The 22,234-nt window shown below is 36.6% G+C and overlaps 1 protein-coding gene across 1 annotated transcript in view; it reads right to left on the reverse strand.

The window, feature by feature from the left end:
* Window positions 1-21,190, reverse strand: part of MEI4 (meiotic double-stranded break formation protein 4) — a 143,308-nt gene extending 122,118 nt beyond the window's left edge. Inside the window, exon 1 of the mRNA XM_020287095.2 lies at window positions 20,959-21,190. Within this exon, the coding sequence (XP_020142684.2) occupies window positions 20,959-21,190 (232 nt within the window). The remainder of the gene's footprint in view (window positions 1-20,958) is intronic.
* Window positions 21,191-22,234: the final 1,044 nt, after the last annotated feature.

Raw genomic sequence — 22,234 nt, forward strand, 5'->3', positions numbered from 1 at the left:
TTAAAAAAATGGTGTTGGGAAAATTGGATAGCCTCATGCTGAAGATTGAAACAGGACCCCTACCTCTCACTATTTACAAAAATTAATGCAAGATGGATAAAAGCCATAAATGTATGAATCCACAGAATATTAGAAAAAAATGTATGAAAAACTCTTCCAGACATTGGTCTACGCAAAGAATTTATGGCTAAGACCTCAGTGGTAATTTCAGTAGCAATAAAAATAAATAAATTGGATTTATTTAAAATAAAAAGCTTTTGTACAGCTAAGGAAATAATCAACAAAGCAAATATACCACCTACAAAATGGGAGAAAATCTGCACATCCGATAAAGGGCTAATAACTAGAATCTACAAATCTACCATTCAATCCAGCAATCCCACTTCTGGGTAACTACCCAAAGGAAAAGAAGTCATTTTATCAAAAAAGACATCTGTATTGCAATTTTTATTGCAGCACAATTTACAACAGCAAAGATGTGTAATCAACTCAAGTACCCACCACTTGGATTAACAAAATGTGGTATACGTATACCATGGAGTACTACTCAGCCATAAAAAGAATGAATTAATACCTTTGCAACAATTCGGAAGGAACTGGAGACCATTATTCTAAGTGAAGTATCTCAGTAATGGAACGTCAAACACCACATGCTTTTTCTAATAAATTGGAACTAACTGATGGGCACACCAGTACACAGAGGAGAGTAAAAGTCATTAGAAATCAAGCAGGAGGGAGGGAGAAGAAGGGGAAAAACCCACCTAATAGGTACAATGAACACTATTCAATTGATGAGCACATTTATAGGCCTGACTCAAGTCTTGTATCAAAAACATCTGTACCCCCTTTATATTTTGAAATAAAAATAAATAAAAACAACAAAACCCACAAAAACAAAAGAAAAAAAATTTCTAGCACCATCACTGCCTGATCATTTCCTATTGTTATACTCTGTCCTGGCCCTCAAGAGTTTATGTTCCTTGAGAGCCCTGAATGTTCTGATACACTGTCATATCTCAGAGCCTTTAATGTTGAGTAAGAGCTCAATAAATATTTACTTCACAACTAAAAACCTTTTTTTAAAAATATCATCACCTTTTCTATTTCCAGGCCAATGCAATTATAACACCTGAGCTATGGCAGTGATATTCCCATCTCCAATCCCCTCCTCTTCCCAAACAATTCTAAACACTGATGCAAATTACTCTGCCTAAATAACCTGATCCCTTATATTAACTAAAGGACTAACTTACGTGAGATGTACTGCCTGGCATACGCATAGCACACACCCAATAAATGTTAAGTTTGCCTTCTATTTTCCTGCCAGAATATCTCCAAAAGTTTCTTGCTGCCTACAGAATAAAGCATGTTTTTTACTGACTGTTACACCTCTTCCTAATAGTCTCCAATCTAGTTTTTCACCTTATTTTCTACAACACCCTTTCATGCTCTGTATTCCACAGGCAAATTAAACCATTTGCCAATAGATTCCTGTATTCTTACTTTACACTGTTTCCTCTTGCCTGAAATATCCTAGCTCTCTAAGTCCTACCCATCCTTCAAGGTAAGCAACTTCCTCCAAAAAGACTTTTAAAAGTCCTGTTCTCTAGGACAAAATAATCACTCCTTTTCTCCTCTGAATGCTAGTATCTTTCTCTGGACTACAGTCTCATTGAGTATAATTAACGACATAATCTTATAACAGATTGTGTGATACTATGGACAGGGCTTAAACCTTATCTCTCTTTATTCTCCACATTGTTTGTATTCTATAGATACTGAGTAAAAGGGACTGAATAAATGAACGAAAGAATTTCTCTAAAGGAAAAGACTTAATAGGACAAAACTAAGGGTTTATAAAAACTCTCTCTCTCTTTGGATTCCACTATTTATCGGGCAAAAACTTACAGTATAGGTAAAAAGCACAGTCCTAACTCCATTTCCTAACAGACAATGTCAGGTTGGAAGAAGACAGATACTTAAACTGTGATGCCGGTATCACAACCCTATAGGAAAATGTCAAAGCCATGAAGATACACAGAGTGAACCAATGAATCCACTTGTATAACTTCAATTTATCATGAAGAACATCATGAAAAACTAGTTAAAATGATAGAATTACTGAAGTCAGCAATAAACCCAATTATGTGTCCCAATACTACTGCATGCCAAACCACAGAACTCTCTCCACACTCTAGCCTCAACTACCTTTCAGGCTGAGATCCCACAGATCTCCAATCTCTCCTTGAACAAGCCTCTTTTCAAGAGAATTTATCCAATCTTGTTTTCCTGTAAGCCATCGAAGCTACTGCTTTGACCTCAGCTGTTGGCCACAGAGACTGAATTGCTCACATCTATGTTCCTGGGATGTGATCTTTAGGCTGGCTTAGTACCCTGAGCCTCTCCTACTAGGCAACTGAGGTTGACCCTCATTTCTACCAGATGTGTCCTCTTTGCTCTTGTTATCAAAAACCAGATGCGCTGAGATCTTTTACCTAGGGCAATATTTCCCTAACTTATATAATCTTAAGAGGAAAATACTAAAACTAAGTATTCCTAAGCACAGGCATTCAGTGTTTTAAAGGGAGGGTTCCAAGAACTTGTCTTTCAAATATACATTTCAAGGGATTTTCTTACCTCTCCTTATTCTCTACATTGTTTATACTGTATATATAATGAATAAAAAGGGGGAGGAATAATTGAGAAAGTCTCTAAAGAATAGCTTTGCTCTATTCTCAAACTCATTCATTCAGCCTGCTTTACCTGTTTCTTGTTGGACACAAGGCCTCTAACTTATAATGAAAGATCTTACACCTCTGGTTTCATCCTTGCCTCCACATTAGAGTAACTTAGGTTTTTTTTAAAATACCAATACTAGCCCACACCCCATGGCAAATACATCAGAATCTCTGGGCACAGAACCCAGAAACTAAAAGTTTTTAAAGCTGCTAGTGATTCCAGTGTGAGAACCACTATTTTAACACAAATTTAAGTTTATTCTGCTATTCTTTGGATAGCAGAGAAATGGGCTATGCCCCATTTATGCCATCTCCGTGCTCACCTTGATTTCCAGAATGCCTTCCTATTTCCTATGAGTTCATGTTAATTTCTGTTTTCAAAGTTCATCTGGCACTCTGCTCCCTTTTCAGGACTTGCCTTTATCACTTACTTTCTATTTTGCTAAATAAATAAATAAATAAATGGAGAACCTGATATGTTCTGCTGTCCTATCCCACCTTATCCTAACCCATTATTACCTCCCTTATGGACCACAGCTTAGGACTAGTACCCAGAAGTCCTGTTTCCACTCTCATTTACAACCCATTCTCCACACAGCAGCCACAAGAAGTTTAAACCTCTGATTAATGATTACAAAGGATTAAAATTATATTGAAAGTCCTACCCACTGGAACAAGCCCTACATAAGCTATGCCCTTGCCTTCTCTCTGGCCTCATTCCCTCACTCTCTGTTCCTTACTCTGCTCCGCAGCCACACTAAGCTTTTCTGCTCACTGCATGTTCCTGCCTCGGGGCCACTTGGATGACTCCACTTCTTCAGGAGTTAGCTCAAGCACTCCCTTCTGAATGAGTGCTACTGACTATCCAGTCTAAATTAGCAGCCCTGCCTCATCCCCAGGTACTCCATCACTTCAACATGGTTTATTTCCTTCATAGCTTTTAACACTCTTGGAACTCTTCTTGCCTATGGGTTTACTTTTTAATATCTATCTCCTCCATGGGAAAATAAATTCTATTGCTTTCTTCTTGTTCAACACTAGACCTCCAGAAATCAACGTGTTTTGGTTGAATAAGAAATGAATCAATAAGTCAATGAACAAATGAACATGAATATAACCCAAGACAAAACTACATACATCCCATGTGGTACCTTTACATGTGACTTTTTCAGGAGATCATGCCTCTTTAACCAGACCATAAGCTCCCAATGGACAGTAAGAAGACTTTTTCCTTTTCTAATCTTGAGAGTTAACCACAGTATTGTTCCAATATTATGTATTTAAGTATCTGTTAATCATTTTGGCTTGTTTTTTTAGAATATCCTTAGTACTGGATTGAATTTTTTAAACTTTTAGTTACCAGTAATCCTCTAATCCATAAACATTGCCTAAATTATAAGTTTACTATACCACAACTGAACTAGACAAGTAGTATCCAATTTTAATTCACCTTTCAATTCCATTCTTTAAATCACATCCATCTTACTGGGTACCAATCAACTTGTAAATCTACAATTATAGGCTTTGCCTATATGTGGCCACTGATTTACCTGATTGGAGCCAAGCATGTTTTTGTCTAGATTATGTACATCTGTTTAGATCAAACAGCTAGCAATCTCAATCAGGAAACTCCTACAGAGATGTCCCAAGCCTGAGCTATATCTCTAGGGATAAGGCCTTATTCTGACCAGAATAGTTTTTTGAAAGCCTGCCTTATACAGCTTATGTTTTATGGGTTCTGGCTTCAAGATTTTATTTTTTTACATCTGACATATCAAAACAAGTCCATAAAATGTAGGCTTTGTTTAAAAGCTATCAAAATGTTCACTGTGAAAGACCAGAATCAATTTTTTTCTAAAACCATACTGACAATCACAGATACCACAGAAATTGCTTTCTATGAAAGAGAAGAAAAGAAAACACAAAATTCAGACAATCATGATTATTGCTGTATTTCATTAGTATCCCTTAAAATATGATCATACTGGGCAATACTACTTTCCAATCTCCATTTCTTATTTGTTTTGGATTCAGTAAGGGTTCAGACCATCCCGAGATAACTGCTAAACGTATGTTTCGAATAATTTAGGCTTCAAACAACTTAGGAAATAATCTAGCAGTCTTAGGATACATAAAACATTCATAAAATCCCCTTTAATCTTCACTTCTGGTGACTAATGGTAGTCTTTCTTCCAAATGTTGAAGATTATAACATAAGCCATACTACACAGCAGTCATACTATTAAGTGTCTTTCAGGGTCTTGATGTATTTACCTATCATCCTAGGGTGCTGGGAGTTCCCTTAAGTTCTGTTGATCCAGATGGGGGTACTCTGTTCTGACCCTCATTGACCCTGAAGGGCTCAGAATCACCACTCTCATCTTAGAGATCCTCTCCCTTTTACATGGAGGTGTAATCCCAAGAGAAGTCTGACAATAGATCTTGCAAGTACCAAAAAGAAATTATAAAATCTTGGCTCATTAAATACATGTCCCCTTTCCCTCCCAAAATGTGGAATATTTTTAGATGTTAAAAACAATTAAATAGCATGTGCATACATCACTGTTGAATAAAAAGTTCTTTCTTAAAACCAATTTCAAAATCTCAAATCCCCCTTGGAGTACTCCCTTTGTATTTTCTACCACAGATAGTTGATTATTCAGTACACTCTGTTATTTCTGTTTGTTTCAAAATGCACCACATTGGAATCTTTTACTTGCTTGCATCCTGACCCATGCTCTTCTAATCATGCTTAGAATACTGCCATCTTCTCCTACAGGGTTTTTCTGCTGTTAGCTTCTTCCTCTCTTCTACATCCAACACACTACTGCTGGATTTTACACCAGCCCTAGTCCACAACTCTTTAACAGTTCTCTATTATTGCAATAATAAAATCCAAACTCCATAAGAACAATCCTATTTTTTGCCCTGGACACACTACATCCAAACCTCAAAATGTTCTTCCCTTCCTGGGTTGTATAAACTCATTTGATGAAGTTCTGTGCTTTCTTCATGACTCTGCTTACATGCTCTCTCTTTTCTGAAACATTTCCTAACCTCATTCCCACGGTTCCCTTTCCAGTGATATTCTATGCAACTCACTGCCTATCTCATCTGTTTGGGTCTTCCATACATATGCTACTTCTCTCAGCAAATTTGCCAGTGGGCAATTGACCTCCTGGCCACTTTATTAATAGATAGTTTCTACCTTGCTTAATATCTCATTTCATGCATCCCCTCATTCTCAAAATATTTTCTTCACCTGGTTTATGAGTGATACTACCTTTCCCAGGATTCTCCTACATAATTAGCCTTTTCTCCTTTCCTTTTGCCAACTTCTATTCTCACCATTGTTTGCCATCACCCTTGTCCAAGCTACTCCCCTTGCTTGACCATCCCAGGGAAATGACCCTTCAGGGCCATTTCCTTAACCCCTGAGGGCAATTTGTCTCATGCTGGAGACCTGTGATCTTTCCAATTACAAATCTTATTGTGTCATCCATCTGCTGAAAATATCACCATAGTAGATTTCTAAGTATCTATAGCCTCCTTCAGAATGAGGCCTATGCATTGGATTTTTTTCAAGCTCTTCAGGTAATTCCAATGTGCAGCCAAGCTTGAACACCACTCCTCTAGCCATATTCACCCACCTTGTGTTACTTCTTTAATATAGGACACTCTCTCTCTCCCTCAAAACTCACCTGTCCTGACTACTACTCAGTCTTCAGATTTTAATTTAAATACTCTTCCTCAAACCTTTTCTAACCTTCTAGATCAGGTCAGATTCCCTTGCCATGTGCTCCTATAGAAACTATTATTATATGTTAACCATCTGCCCTCTGCCTTTAACTGTAAACCCCCAAGAAAAAGCACCATATCTGTCTTACCAGTGCAACCCAAAGCACTTAATATGGTGCCAGGCACAATGTAGATGCTCAGTAATTTCTGCTAAATGATTGTTATGATAACATCATTTAAAAAAGGTATTATGAACCAATGTATCCATGTAATAAAACTATACTTTTACTCCCCAAATCTATAAAAAAATTTAAAATTATGAAAGTTCAAAAGTGAAAATATTATGTCATTATGAAATCACATATATTATTCTTTTCATTAAAACCTTACAAAACTATTTGGAAATATTGGTACCAGCCCTAGAAAGACAATCCAGGAGTAGAAAAAAGTCTGCAACTGGCAAATTTTGAATCTAGGAATTAGATGCCTTTGATTTCACACCACAAAATAAAATATGTGAAGGATGACATAATAGCTTACCATATGCCATAAGTATATATGAACTAATTACAGGCTTATTATGACATCCAGAATTATTCACATGCAGCAGTCTGGAGATAGACTATAGTTAAAAAAAGAATATTAGCTATGGAAATGCCTATCTGCCAGTAAAACCCCAAATGACAACTGTGTAAGAACATTAGGGATATGGCCAAAAGTAATATGCTTGATTGTGCAGAGTCTATTTTCTAACATAAGGGAACACAGTAAAATATTCTTATTCTGAAAAAGAAGTACAGCCAAAGAGAGCTCTGTAGTCAATGGTTATACTGTCAATTATGAATAAAATAGATTCATGTGAATAGTAAAAAAGAGAATTCAAAGTCAATTTTCTGAAGATACCTTATTTCTAACCAAGCAGAACTCATTTTCACTGATTTTTACTGTTGTGATGGTCCTGAAAATAAAGTTGATTCTCAGGGTTTCTGGTTTCCATAACTAGTTAAAAACTAGTACAGCATAGCTTTTAGTATTATGGTTCATTCATCCATCACTTATTGTAAAAATGTACCATTAAAAAATAAAATTAACACACATTTTTTCCAGAAGAAAAGAAACCAAACGAATTATATTCTAGCTCTCCAGAATAAATATTCACACAGCTTATACTGTATTGAATTGAATTAATCAAATCCATGTTGGGTGTTACAACATGACACTGGAATAAAGGTTAAAAAGAGTCTGATGATAGATAAGGCACAGCCTCCTGTCAGCAGGAAACTCAGAAAAGAGCATATTATCAACTAACTCCATTGCAAGGCAAAAAGGTATCAGTGTCAAACAGGTCCAGGTGGTATGCTATAGAGGCACAGAAGAATTAGTTCCAACCAGGGAAAAGCCAGAAAGATTTGATATTATAGGAGTGTTGAGAGATCGCAGTGTTCTTATTAGGGAGGTCTTTCACACCAGGGAGGAACACAGACAAGGGCAGAGGCAGGAGCACAGGCAATAGCTCCAAAAAGGTAGACTGAAGCAGAGGGCAGGATATGGGGCCGAAAAGAGAGCCTGGATTCACAATGGAGAGGGCCTTCAATGAAATCTACTCCTAGACAATGGAAATCTATTCACTCTTTAAAGCATTATCTTAACTGTGACTTAGGAAAAATTGTAGAGGCAAAAATGGTGGCAGATGACCTTATTGTGTGTGTGGGGGGGCGGCTTTTGAAACAGTTAAATAGAAATGATGTTTTACAGATAAGAGAAATCATAGGGCTGACTGTGAAAGGGAAGAACACTAAAAATTATATAATTGAGAAATCAGAATAAAAGAAATCAGATTCTAATTTTTATAACAATATAGAGATGGAATAGAGAATGGAAATCAGTGTACATTAGTGTAACTTCCAAAATAACTTAATAGTATAGATGAATTTCTGAAATAATTTCTGACCAATTCACTCTCAAGAGAAGCATGCTGCCAGACCTGTAACACACTGAGGATCTTCCACCTTTGCTGGTGGACTAGAACTCGAGAATGTGGCAATCATGCTCATCATTCAATTTTACTGCTGGAAGGAGAAAAATCACACAACACCCTTAAATCTCTGTCCTCCCTTTTCCACTGATACAATCTGCTAAAATAGCTAGATTTGGGTGTTTGCAAGAGAGAGTTAAATGATAAAATTCTCAATTCCTTAAGAAAAAAAGAAATAAAAAGAAAAGTTCTTAAATTCTTCTGCTAAGGAACTGATGGAAATTCCCATCAGATTATCATGGCCAAAGGGGAAGGAAACTAGTATTTATGTGTTGCCTATGTGACAGGAAGCATCATGCCACACATTCCCCATTAAACCCCAGCACTGCCCCCATTATCCTTATCACTGTTATCCTTACCTTGCAGAGGAGAAGAGTGAGTGTCATGAGAGGTAAGTGACTTGCTCAAAAGAACTGAGCTAATGTTGGTAGATCTGAGATTCATCTAACTCTCAAATACATGCTCTTTCCAATAAGCCCTCTGCCTCCAGAATTTGTCTTCAGCAACCTTTTTCCTCCATCAATACCCCCTCTCCCTCTGTTGGTTCTTTCTTCATTCACTTATGCATGCTCATTCCCAAATTAACCATTCAGCACCTACTGGGTGCTAAACCTTGATGATGACCGTTCATCAGCGTCTTCAAGTGTTGCATATTAAGCACAGTATTCTAGGCTTTGCCCTTTTCCTTATTCTAACCTATTGTGAGAATGGACGCTATAATCACATCACTTCCATTTACTTCCAAGATGCTTTCTGGTAAACATATAAATCCATGATATTCATGCTATAAAACTTGAGTGTTTACTACCTTCCAGTAAATATAAAAATTCTCATTAGTTGGGGTGTGTGTGGGGGGGGAAGCATGTACTACAGAATTATATAAAAGATAATGCCCTAATTATTTAAGTAAATTTAACAGCTGGGAATTCTTGGAAAAGCTGTTTGTTAACAGCACTAAAATCAGAATTTGTGAATTAAGATAATGCTGCCACAGGATTTTAGTATAATTTTAACTAATATCTTTGCAGTTGTGTGTAAATGTATATATATGTGTAAATATATATAAAGTATTGTCTTAAATATTTATTCATAAATCATGCAATAAAAAGCATCTCTGAATCAACTGATATGGGATGTCTCCGGAATGTTCCAATGTATTGCCAGTAAGATGATATAGGTAGCTTATATATAAATCACCTATAACATAAACCAATGGAAGAAATGATACTTGCCCCTTTCTGATGAGGCATTTTAACTAATCATGGGCTGCTGAGTACTAGTATTAATTTAAGAACTCAGGAATCATGGCAAAGCCATGAGGACTTCCATTTCAAAAATGTACTGTAAATTGTTCAATAAGCTACACACTATATAACAAAAAATATTAAAGGAAAAGCATAAATACAACTATTCCCTAATTTTAAAAAGATGTACCTTATAATGATTTTGAAGATGGAGGAATATTTACCCTTACAGAATAAAAATAGGGGTTGGAATAAATGCTAGTTTTTATTTTACAATTGCTCACTAGTCACTCAAGAAGCCAAAAAAGCCCAACTCCAAACCCAGCCCTGCCACCAGTACATCCAAATGTGCACAAAGACAACTCCAGCTGCCCACGGACCCACTATCCCCTCAACAGCATCATCCATACTCTCAAACCTCACAATTTGTGTAGGAGAATATACAGTCAGATATGTCACCCACAAAGGGTCCATGTGTCTTCCATGCTTTTTTTCCCAGTTGTATTAAGCTATAATTGACAAAAATTGTATATATTTTCAGCATATATGATGTTTTGATATATGTATACACTGTGAATTGATTAAATCAAGCTAATTGACATATCCATACTTAGCATTTTTTTGTGGTGAGAACATTTAATCTCTACTTTCTTAGCAATTTTCATGCATAAAACATATTAACTATAGACTATGCCATACAATAGATGCCCAGAATTTATTCATCCTAAGTGAAACCCTTTAACCAACACCTGACCCTTTTCTCCCATCCTCAGCCCCTGAAATACAAACACCACATGATTTCAAATATATGTGGAATCTAAAAATGTTGACCTCATAGAAGCAGAGCATAGATTGGTGGTTACATTCTTCACAATAAAGAACTGTGGTATACTTCAGAGAATATCTCAGTAAAATAAAGTGATTAAAACAAGGTGAGATTAATAATGAAAACTGCCAATAAGAGCATTGAGGTTGAACATAGAAAATAAATGTTTGCCATAAACCAGTGGTTCTCAATCTTGACTGCATTTTGAAATAACCCAAGGACTGTGACAAGAACACTGATTCTTAGTCCATACCCCAGAAATTCTAATGTTATTAGTCTGGGATGTTCCTGGGCACAGGACTTTTAATAGCTCCTCAGGTGACTGTTATGGAGAGCCAGGATTAAGAGCCACTGCCTGGAACTCCAGCCATATGTTTACCAACACTAAAGAGGCAAGGATTTTCAGAAAGGTTTTTAAAAAATAAACTTTAAACATTAAAGTTGCAAATCTCATTAATGGTACTTCCCCCCCCCCATATCTGTGGGAATTCCTCACCACCAACACGGACCTATAGGAACGAAAGACCTAGATTCATATGGCACTTACTGTTAAAAAGTTAAAGGAGTACCTAAGTTTGTCATCACTATGTTCACCTGCACGACTTCGCACAGACAAAGTACTTCTTTAAAGAGACCTTTCAGAGGGACTGGAAAAGTACAGATCACTGAGGTACAAGTTCTCTGGGTCCAGCTCCTGCTGTACCTCTCGCCCTGTCAGGCATGAGAGAGCTGCGCAGCCACACAAAGCAGCCCACCAGCCTGGACTTGGCCTACTTTGGACAAACTCCTGTTTGGAAATTACAGATACGATGAGATGCCTTGCGGTTCACAGAATAAAAAATAATCAGAAGAGGATAAACACTTCATAAAAACACACAGGTAGAAATAGCTTTGGAGGTGTTAAGAGCACAATTATTAACAAATTTAAGTATTAAAATATGCAAAATGCCATGTAGTTTGTATAAACTGGGTCAAAGGATAAGTTTTTTTCTGTCAAAAATATTGTTTTACAGAAAGGAATGAACAAATTATACTAAATTCCAGGGAGAAAAGCATGTGTTATTAGAATAACAAAGCACACACATCCCTCAGCAATGGTACTCTTCAAGGTATTTAATTATCACGTTAATGCTAATAAATGTTTGTAAGCAATATAAAGTTAAAAATTCATGCAAACACTGTGTCTAAAATGGGAGATTTGAGTGAAAAGAGCACCAATTACCAGCAGTATAAGAAAAATGTCCTAAGTCTCTTCCTTGTGATGGGTGAGGGCTAACACCCAAAGCATAGAAAAGAGGTGATGTGGATGCTGCATACACCGGGCCTCCCTCCACAGATAATCATTCCCAAACACGATACTTCCCTACTGGTTTAGTACCACTTCTACTGACACATGCGCTCTCTCTGCATATTCTATTTAGGATTTCACTCAAATTCATTTTATATTAAGGTTAGCTATTTCAGCTTTCAGTATGACCTGGAACATAATGCAAGTATGTGTGTTTATAGTTCCACATGCATGCTATGAAGTTTTATTTACAAGTTAAATTTGTTTTGTCTTGTTGCCTGCAACGTGCTAACATTCATTTATAACAATGTTACTTTTTAGCTATGTTAATTTATGTGCTCTTTTAAGGACTGATACAATAGTATAATCAAAATTTAAGATTTTCTACTGATTTCCAGCATATTAAATTTCATATCCAAATTGTTTCCCCTTACAAGATGTCTTTAAAATTACTTGAAATTGCCATGAGAAAAGGGACTTTTTTACCCACAGAAAACAAGACAAAAAGGCTGTCTTATACAACTTACATATGGGTGTTTATTAAGAAGGGAGGAAGGCAGTAAGGATGGAACGGAAGAGAAACAAAGAAGAGAAAAATTCTCCTAGAACAAGAATCAACAATACCCAATACCTTTAAATTTCTATGGTGTTTTTATACATATTTCACTGAACAGTATCAAACATATTTGTTAGTAAAATTAACACAACCCTGTTTTTGTTTTCTCTCATTTCTGCCACTCAGCTCAATCAGTCTCTAAATCAACACTTTTTAAATTCTTTGATGACTGGGGGCCAAATATTAGTATTATTAGTTGGCACTGAGAAATCTTTCAAAGGGTAGCCTACAAATCCTTCTTAATTTATTACACTCAGATGTTATGCATAGAGAATGATTCGGTTTCTACTGACATCTTTTCTGGTCAAATTTTTTATTATCCTCCCTGAACATAAATTTCACTTTTATTTATTTTTTTTAAACAGTGGTTTTAAAACTTCAATATTCATCAGAATCCCCTGGAAAACCTGTTATCCCCGAGACTGCTGGGCCCCATTCACAGAGTTTATGATTCAATTAAAGGTAGGGTCTAAGAATTTGCATTTTATCAACTTCCCACCAGATGCTGATGCAGCTGATAGGGACCTCATTTTGAGAAACACTGATTTAAAAACTACCCTAAAGTATGAGAAAGGCGTTATTCTAGGATTCTACAGGAACCTCACTCCATTTATTATCTATTTAACCTTAGATAAGTTACTCAATTCTGCTTTCCTCATTTCTTTACAATCAATGTAAGAGGTGTAAGGGATGATTTCTTAGACAAGAGTTGAAGCACCATGGAACGAAATATAAGAATAAAAACCCAAAGGCAGTTGAAAAAAAGAAACAATAGGATCAGCAGACAGATTTCTGAATAAGGGAAACTGAGGGAGGAGGTGAAGTAACTTTAAAGGACAGCTTCTTGAAGCACTACCTGAAGTGAACTCAGCAAAAACACAAATAAAGGGGCACCTCTGCCTACCTTCAGAAGACTCTTAGAAAAAGAAATGCTGGCCTATTCTTGAGGTTCCAGACCAGTCTTTCCACTTGTGCTCTGTATTTCTTCTAAGGCCCTGAGCCAGCTATGACTCCTTTGTAATTCTCTTCCTTTTGTATCTTCTATGTTTTTTCTCTATGTTAATTCCTTCCCATCAGAGCACTAGTATGCTCTCCCACCACTTGCATTCTCCCCTCTGACCAACCTATCTTACTTTCTTCTCTTCAAGCCAAGCCCCTTAAAAAACGTCCACAGTCTCTTGCTAGTCAAATAGCATTGACATCACCTGGAAGCTTATAAGGAAAGCAGACTCTCAGACCTCCCCCATCTACCCTGATTATCTGATTGACTGCCTTCTTGCTTTGACAATGGAATTGATATTATAGTAAACATTTTCCCAGCCTAAAGTCCAGAGCTATCTACCTGGATTTTATTCACTGCACATAAAATTTATTCTAATAAAATAAATTTCAAAATAATGTCTAAGATCCAAATATTAACTTCACAATCCTCATAGTACCTTTGGATTTCTAGCAGAATCTTAAAATTGAAACACAGATAAATAGGAGGGCATTTAAAAGACAGACAAAACCTGGAAAAAACTAAATATAATCCTAAATACAGGGACTATATTAAAATTTGCCTCAGGGTCAAACTAGTCAAAAAAATAACACTGAGCAAACTAGAAATGCAAAAGTATTTTGAATAGTTTTAGCTTTTGTTCCACTAACAGGAAGCTAACATTGTAATTCTTCATTTATTCTGTTCTGATTAAACTATTAAATACATACGTGGCTCTCTTAAAGGTAAGAATCCTGATACTCTTCTTACCTTCTGAGTCTCCTTCCCCAGAATGCTGGATCTCGCTCTCTATTTGCTACTTCCCACTGCTATAGGGGCTTGGCAGATCTCCAGAAGCTACAGATTAGCAAGGCCATTTTGTTCCAAGTATTAATGCTCACATAGACCATGTCTAAACTTATTTATCCAACAAATATCTATCAATCAACCCCTCCATAACAGGCACTGTGCTAACTGTAGGAATACAGTGATGATGAAAATAGACATAATCCCTGCAAGCATGGAATTTAGGTCCCACAGGGAAAACAGATTGCTTACACGATTGTAATTTAGCTCACTTTTGCTGTGAAAAGAAAAGAATATTATGGGGACCCACAGCAGGAAGACCTAATCTAGTCTAGGGAGGTAGTCAGCAAAGGCAGAAGGGATATTAAAACTGCATCAGAAAACAATAGTACACAGCTAGATCAAAAGAAGGGAAGATTATATCCTACAGAGAGAAACAAATGTGTAAAATCCTAGAGATAAGTGAGAACAAGGTAGATTTAAGGGATGGAAATTTAGTGTGTCACAGTGCAGAATGTGAAGAACATAGTGGTTAGAAGTTGGGCTGCAGAAGTAAGCAAGCACCAGATTCTGGTGAATATTATAGTCCAGTTTAAGGCCTCTGGACTTCAAACTAAATAAATGAGATGACTTGAGACTGGGCTGCAATCTAGACTATAAAGCAGCAAAACTACAACTAAAGACAACTAAAGACTTACAGTCTAATTGGGATAAATAAAGTGAGAAGTGGCATTGGGTATGGACAGAAGTGCAGAGGCTCTACAGATACATAGAAAGTAAAGTTCCCCTAATTTGGGGATTACCTGAATATCCATCATTCTTTCCTAGAATCCAGCTTAGGCAAAGAAGATGGCTGTACCATGCAATGAGATTCAGAGCCTGGTACTAGAAAGAGATTTGGGAAGAATGAAGATTTCTTTGGGGAATCCTGCCTATTGAGGAATGCCCACCCCTAGGCCCAGTCTCTGAAGCTCCATAGCTTCTTTCAACCCCAGTTCCTTGTACCAGTACTTGTTTGGCCCTTCTAACTCCTTATCTCTGCATATCATTCCTATCAGAGCTAGCTCCTATTATGATAATTAAGTTATTCACATTTCTAAATCATTGCTTCGTCACACTATTAAAGCCATTTCATATTATGAGCTTTTTAAATCTTTAATTTGTTTGTACGTTGACTATCTCTAATATTGAAAGATTAATTCAATTTTATATAATGAGTAAAATGTATCTAATATATAATCACAAATTTACTTTAAATTATTATAAAGCTTCTCATTAGAATCCCTATTAAGGATGCATCCTCTTATGTTTATGTACATTATGCTTGTATGTTTTAAGTCAACTGAAAATTTAAGCAAATTTTCATCTTTATTGTATCTGGAAATTTATGAGAACTTATATGAAAACTGAGAATAAAATGCTTATGCATTAATTTTGCATGCTCTTTCAGCATCTGTAAAAGAGTGAATGCCATAATTTATACATGCTGAGCTTCACAGCTATGTTAGTAAGTCAGTTGTTTTTAATGTTTCATCAGTATATGGTCTGGAACAGCATGAGAACAGAGAGATAGGACAGAGGCTGAAAGGGCTGAGGCCAGGAAAATGGCAGGCAGGAGACTTAGGTAAGTTCCACCCTGGGTGTAGCAGGGTGCAGAGGGGGTGGCTGTGATATCCAGCTCCTCTTCTGTTCCTTTGTAGCCACCAATGTAACTAAAAACTCTTTCCTGAATCCAGGCTCACACAGGATGAGAAGCAGGAATTGAGCACTGAGGATTCAATCCCCCAGGTATAAGGCAGTAAAGAGGGGTGAGGGACAAGCTTAAGCAACGTCAGCTAGAAGGAGCAGATTGCCTCTGCATTTAATTGGGTTGGTTGTTTCCCAAGATCCAAAAGTTAAGAGCTAACTTCAACCATAACTAATTGTATTGCTCAGCATACTGCCCCACCCTCTACCACCACCCCAAGCACTCTATACAAGTGCTCAATTAACATTTACTAAATAAACATGTAAAGCAATCGATTAATTTGATTTTTCCCTTACTGTCTTTACTCTCTTAGCCAATTGCTCATCCAGTAGCCTATCTATCATTTACGAAGACTTTAAGTACTGAAAGCTGTATGGGAAAAAGCGCAGACCTGATACTTCATTTATCCACTTCCCTTCTGTGAATGCCAAATTACCACATAATTAATACAATAGCATCTGTTCAGGTTATCCCCTACCACCTCACTTACAGTCACATTCCTGGTCTCCTTGCCTTACATCACTGCTCTAGCCAAAAGAATGTGATTCTTGGGAAAGAAAGCAGCATTCTAATCCATTCATGGCCCTCTATCCCCTCTCCACCATATAAATTAGGAAGTGTTTAGATAAAGGAATAGAATACCTGGTAACCAGAACAAACTATTATTTGCCTAATAAACTAATCCTAGAGTTGCTTTAGCCACTCAGCAATGTCAACAAGGACCCAGGCGCTTCTCATCTTCCTATTTCACTATCCTTAGCATGTTCGCATTAGTTTTTTTAATACAGCCTCATAGTTACAAAATGGTTACCACAGGTCCAGGCATCACATTTTCATGTGGGAGTGCCCCACACAGGAAACAAGGAGTTGAGGTAAAATGTTTTAAAAATTGCTCCTTTACAGTCCTCCATCTAAACAGGTAAAACTTGATCAAAAGCTCAGAAGATTGCTTTTCAGCTTTCATTGGCAAGAATTAGGCCCCTTTCCCAATGTTAGATCAATATTGGAAAAACAGGTCTAAGCCTTTTATGAATTAATCTACTGGGCATGAGCACATTTCTACCCAAACAAAATGGGAACATTTTAGTAACAAAGAAGGGAGTTGCCCATTGAGTAGACAACTAACCATGTCTGCCACGTATTACTGAAATGTGTCACTGGGTATCTGGACATTTCTTCCTTCCTTCCTTCTTTAAACTACTAATCAGCATTTATGTTGTGGCATGATTCTATAATCAAGTTCTATGTATCCCTTCATTGCATGGTCTAGTCCCATAACAAATACAATAAAGAGGTATATTCCTCTTTAAGAAGCTGTAGAAAAATAAATCAAAATAAAGAAATAGGTTGAGTTCCTGAAATGCTATATAAACCATATCATACTTCCTTATTTTTTATTTTGCCATTTCAGCTCTGCTTTATTTAATTTGGGGTTGCTCAGTTGCTTCAATGGATAGTTGATGCTGTAAATTAAGTTCCCTAGCCTTTCAATCTGTCAAGAAACATTCAATTCAACATTTATTGAGGGCCTGTTGTCTCTTAAACACTTAAGAACAGTTGCACATGTAAAGCAACCCTGAAAATTCCAGAAAGAAGTATTTAATAATATAAATACATCCATAATATAGTTTTAATTTTCAGGTATGAAGTTTTCTTAGAGCAAGGTATGCCAGTCTTTCAAATTATACATCTTTAAATAACTGCTATGTTGTTCCTTTTTTCCCCCATAAATCTAATAGATCCCTTTCTTACATTTTTTCTGTCGCTTTTGACAGTTACTCCACTCATCTGACTCTATCCATTTATTCCTCATTTTTGAAGTTTAAGCTAACATACAGAGAAATAGATTACTTCCAAACATCTGCACTGAAACACTTTACCTTCAATTCCTGCTGTGAGTAAAATTGATTTTAATTACATGATTCTTGAAAATTTCTCTCACAGGCACTGTAAGTGAAAATGTTCAGTATAAAAATAAGTTATCACCTAGGCTCTCAGTGTTAAGCACACTCATATTATAAACAAATAGCATGAATACTATATCAGTACTGTAAATTGATCCTTGATAATAAACAACACTTTTGACATCATGGATGTTTATGATAGTCATAGTTTTAAGTTTCCTGGACATTTTTACATTTGTGACATTATATTAATTGGATAACTACACAGAAAAATATGAAGAAAAATTGGTTATGTTTACCATTCATTTACTGGGTATACTCAAAGAGCACATTTACAAAGACTTCAGAGAGATTAAAATGTGGCTATAGATTATATAACACTATTTTTGCTCATACAATAATGAGATTTTAGTAACATTTGGGTATTCAGTTGTCAGGTTTTCCTGATAATTCCCGAAAATAAAGTTAGTGAGTCCCCTAAAACCCCCAGCATATATGTGCGCACTAATTCTGCACAATCCTAATGTGATAATGCCTTCTCTTCTTCTATCCATCCCTGGGATGTTGGGATCTGCTGCAGGTCTCCCAGCCTAACCACAGCTCTACTCTCCTTGTGAGTCTCAATTCCAGCTCTAACTTCGACCATGACTTAAATGCCAAAAATCCTAAGTCTGTGTCTATAGTTCTATCCTACTTCTCCCCTTTGAGTTTTAGGATCATACTTCCACTTTTTTTAAGGTAATCCTTGTATATTCCAAGGATTAGCCCAAAGTCAGACAAACCTGGACTCGACATTTTATCTTATAAACTTATTTCTGTTTCACTGTCTGAATTCAAAGTATTGCAATCCATTTAGTAAACTAGGATGGAAAACCTCAATTATCCTAAATATCTGTACCTCCCTTAACCACTTTCGGAATCATTCACAAATCTCTGAAGTGTCTACTTTGAAATCATTTATAAATGTGTCTCTTTTTAGTGTACACTATCATAGACCTTGTTCAACTCATTATTCTTCATATGGGCCTTGGTGAAAGCTTTTAAAACTGGTTTCCCTGCCTTGAATCATCACTATAGCATTCCACTTTCCTTCAACAAATACTTATTGAGCACCTTCTGTGTGTCAGGCTTTGAGCCGGGTAACGAGTAAAAACTCCTGAGAAAAGCAAAGACCTCTCTTCAGTGAACTTAGGCTCCGTTTCAGCAGATAAGACAGCAACTAAGTACATAAACAAGTAAATAAACAATCCACCAGGGGTGCTTGTGTAAAGCATTTTAGGGGCTGGGCCTAGAAGAAAGGATGGATGGAAAGAACGTGAGCAAGGTGAATGAAGAAGGGTCAGGCGAAAACACCTGCCCAAAACAGCTTGTTTGCTGAGTGCAAAGGTCATCTGAAAACAGCTGACCTGTAAGGAAGTTGTTAAAGAACTTCCATAACTTCCAAAATTAACAAAGTGCCCTGACCCTTTGCACTTGTCCTTGGAAATAAATACGGGGAGGAACTTAGCTGAGGAGGCCATTTTCTCCTTTAGATTTTGCCCTCTCCCTTTCTCTCGAAACATTATGTGTTTCAAGTAATCATTAATTCCTCCGCTACCGAGCTCAGGAGTGAAAAGTAGCTGCAACAAAGAATAATTAGTGGAAGATAAAATGTATATAGAGCAGTCAGGGAAGACCACATTGAGGGGGTGCCATTTAGAATAAGACCTGTAGGTAGAGAAGTGGCCAGCCACAAAAAAAGAGTCAAAGAAAAGAGCATAACAGAGGTCCACAGCAAGAAAGAGCCTTCAAAGGACTGGAAAGGGCATGGTGACTAGAGCCTAGTTTATGATGGGGAAGGTGTATGAGATAAGGTATGAGAGGTGAGTAGAAGTGAAATCGCCTACAGCATTATGGGCCATTGTCAGAAGACTGACTCTAATGTGAAGCATAATTAGAAGCCAGGGAAGAGTTTTATGCAAATGAGTGACATAATCTGATACTTTTTAAAATGTGCCAGAATTGTTTCTTAATCACAATATAAGTGTCAATCTTTTGCTTCAAAAATGTCCAATGGTTCCTGATGAATGAGGTGACCACATGTTCCAGTTTGCTGAAGTGAATCCAGGTTTGCCTTTGTTGTCCTAGTGTAATTATAATAGACCTTCCCTTTTACTCTCACATGGGTCCTAGTGGGGGACTAATAAATTATATGGTCAACTTACTAATAAATAATAAAATATTCCTTAGGTTGACATTCAATGCACTTCTGGACCTGATATAACTCACCTCTCTTCCTTTCTTTCCATCACATCTTTACCTTGCAAGTGTTCTGGACACTCTGAAATGTAATGCTGGTAGTGTTCACAATGAGATATGCATTTTCTGCTTCCTGTACCTTTGCCCATGGTTCTGCCTCTTGCTGGGTGCTGTGTAACAATTTCACTGCTGAGTGGGCAGATCCTTGAGGATCAAACCCAAGAAGCATTCCCAGAACCTAGGCAGAATGAATGGTATCCTCCTCCGTATTTCGTCTATTATAGCATGTATCGTAAGGGGTTAATTATTTGTAGGTCTGTTTTCCCTTCTAGAATGATAAGTGCTTAATGGTGAGGACAGCATCTCCTTTTATGTGTTTTTGGGTCCTCATCACCCACCACATGCCTTACCTATCTATAGCTGGTATTGATATTATGTCTTCTGGATGAATTATTTAATATAAAAGCAAAATGAAATATATAGTAAGCTAATAAAGTTGAACAATGAGATTTTAAAATGAATTTCTCTAGTAAGCTTAAAACTTTATTGCATTCACACATAGACTATTTTCAGTCTCTATCTTCATTCCCTCCAAAGTCCAAAGTAGCCCCATTCATAGAAAGTGACGATAAACTTTTAATGAATGATTAGAAGTAAACGAGTCCTTACAGGGCAAAAAGAAGTCTAATTTTCAAGGAAACTAAACAATTTTATGCTTTGGTAATAAATTTCTAAATAATTATGCAGCTGAAATAACACGGTTTGACACATTACCAAAAGGCAATTTCATATACTCACCACTCTTAAATGATCCTGAACAAATTCTGCTCAGAAGAAGTTTCTGACGTAATTGCAGAACTTCAGCTTCCAAGGCTTCGACTTTTGATCTCCACTTTGACTCCTGCCCAGACACCAACACTGCAAGGTGTTCTGTGTATTCTCTGCTGCTTCTGTCTGCTGGTTTTGAGTGGATAATTGCCAAGGCCAGAGCCAGTTTTGAAGTTCTCAAATACCATTTTTGAACGTCCATTGTGGCTTTTGTTCCTATCATTTAATAAGAAAAAAAGTTACAGAAATTTCTTTTTATGTTTGCAGTGCATTTCATTTGTTCAAAATTGATTTTGTGGAGTAACACTAATTAATGTTAGTAATAAAACTTGGCACCAAGTAACAGAAAAAAAAATCTCAGAAACTAAAAACAGTATGAGAAAAATATGCAGAAGAAAACTGCATACACATGCATATTAAGTATGTTAAGACTCCAAATAGTAGGTTCAGCATCTTGACAATTTTGGGGAGTGCAAAAACACAACACTATTCATTTAGTCATTTCTAACCAGAGACACACACAGAATCTCTACACACACACACACACACACACACACATATACATATATATATGTATATATTTTATATATATATATATTATATATATTTGTTATATATATAAGACTTCTGCTAAGTCTTGGATTCCTTAATGGGTCTTTAATTGCTATTCCTGACTCTAACCAGCCCCCTCCAATATACATGGAGAACAGTCTTTTAAATATTTGAGCCATTTAAGTTGTGAGTCTGTTCTGATTCTATGTTTCCAAAGATTTTTCAAATGCTGGCATGAACACACTTTTCCAAACCAACACTGTGTCATAGTCTTATAATATAAGGACATTTACAGGAACAACATGACAGACCACCACATTCTTTGGTTTAATATCATCATCCCTATTAAAGCATAATCCCCCTGTGGCCTCCCCCATGATTTATTACATTATCATGAGGGCTTTTCACATCAAATGTGCTAAGTAAAAAATTTTAATGAATAATTAAAAGAAAAATGGTGCAGAAAACTCAGGATTTTTGGTTGCTACACTTATTGTGCTAACACAATTCAAACTCTTCATCCCACATGTCAAACTTTATTTTTTTCAAAATTTCTCAAGCCTATTTTTCCCCTGTGGTTGGATCACAGTCAGATGCATACAGCTCAGGCTCATTCTCATTCACATCTCTGCTCACAAATTTTCCCCACTTGTAATGTGCCTTGACTCTTTATAGTTGTCAAAGCACTGGTTGT

The sequence above is a fragment of the Microcebus murinus genome, chromosome 5, assembly GCF_040939455.1.
Source record: "Microcebus murinus isolate Inina chromosome 5, M.murinus_Inina_mat1.0, whole genome shotgun sequence".
In the NCBI taxonomy this organism is placed as follows: Eukaryota; Metazoa; Chordata; class Mammalia; order Primates; family Cheirogaleidae; genus Microcebus; species Microcebus murinus.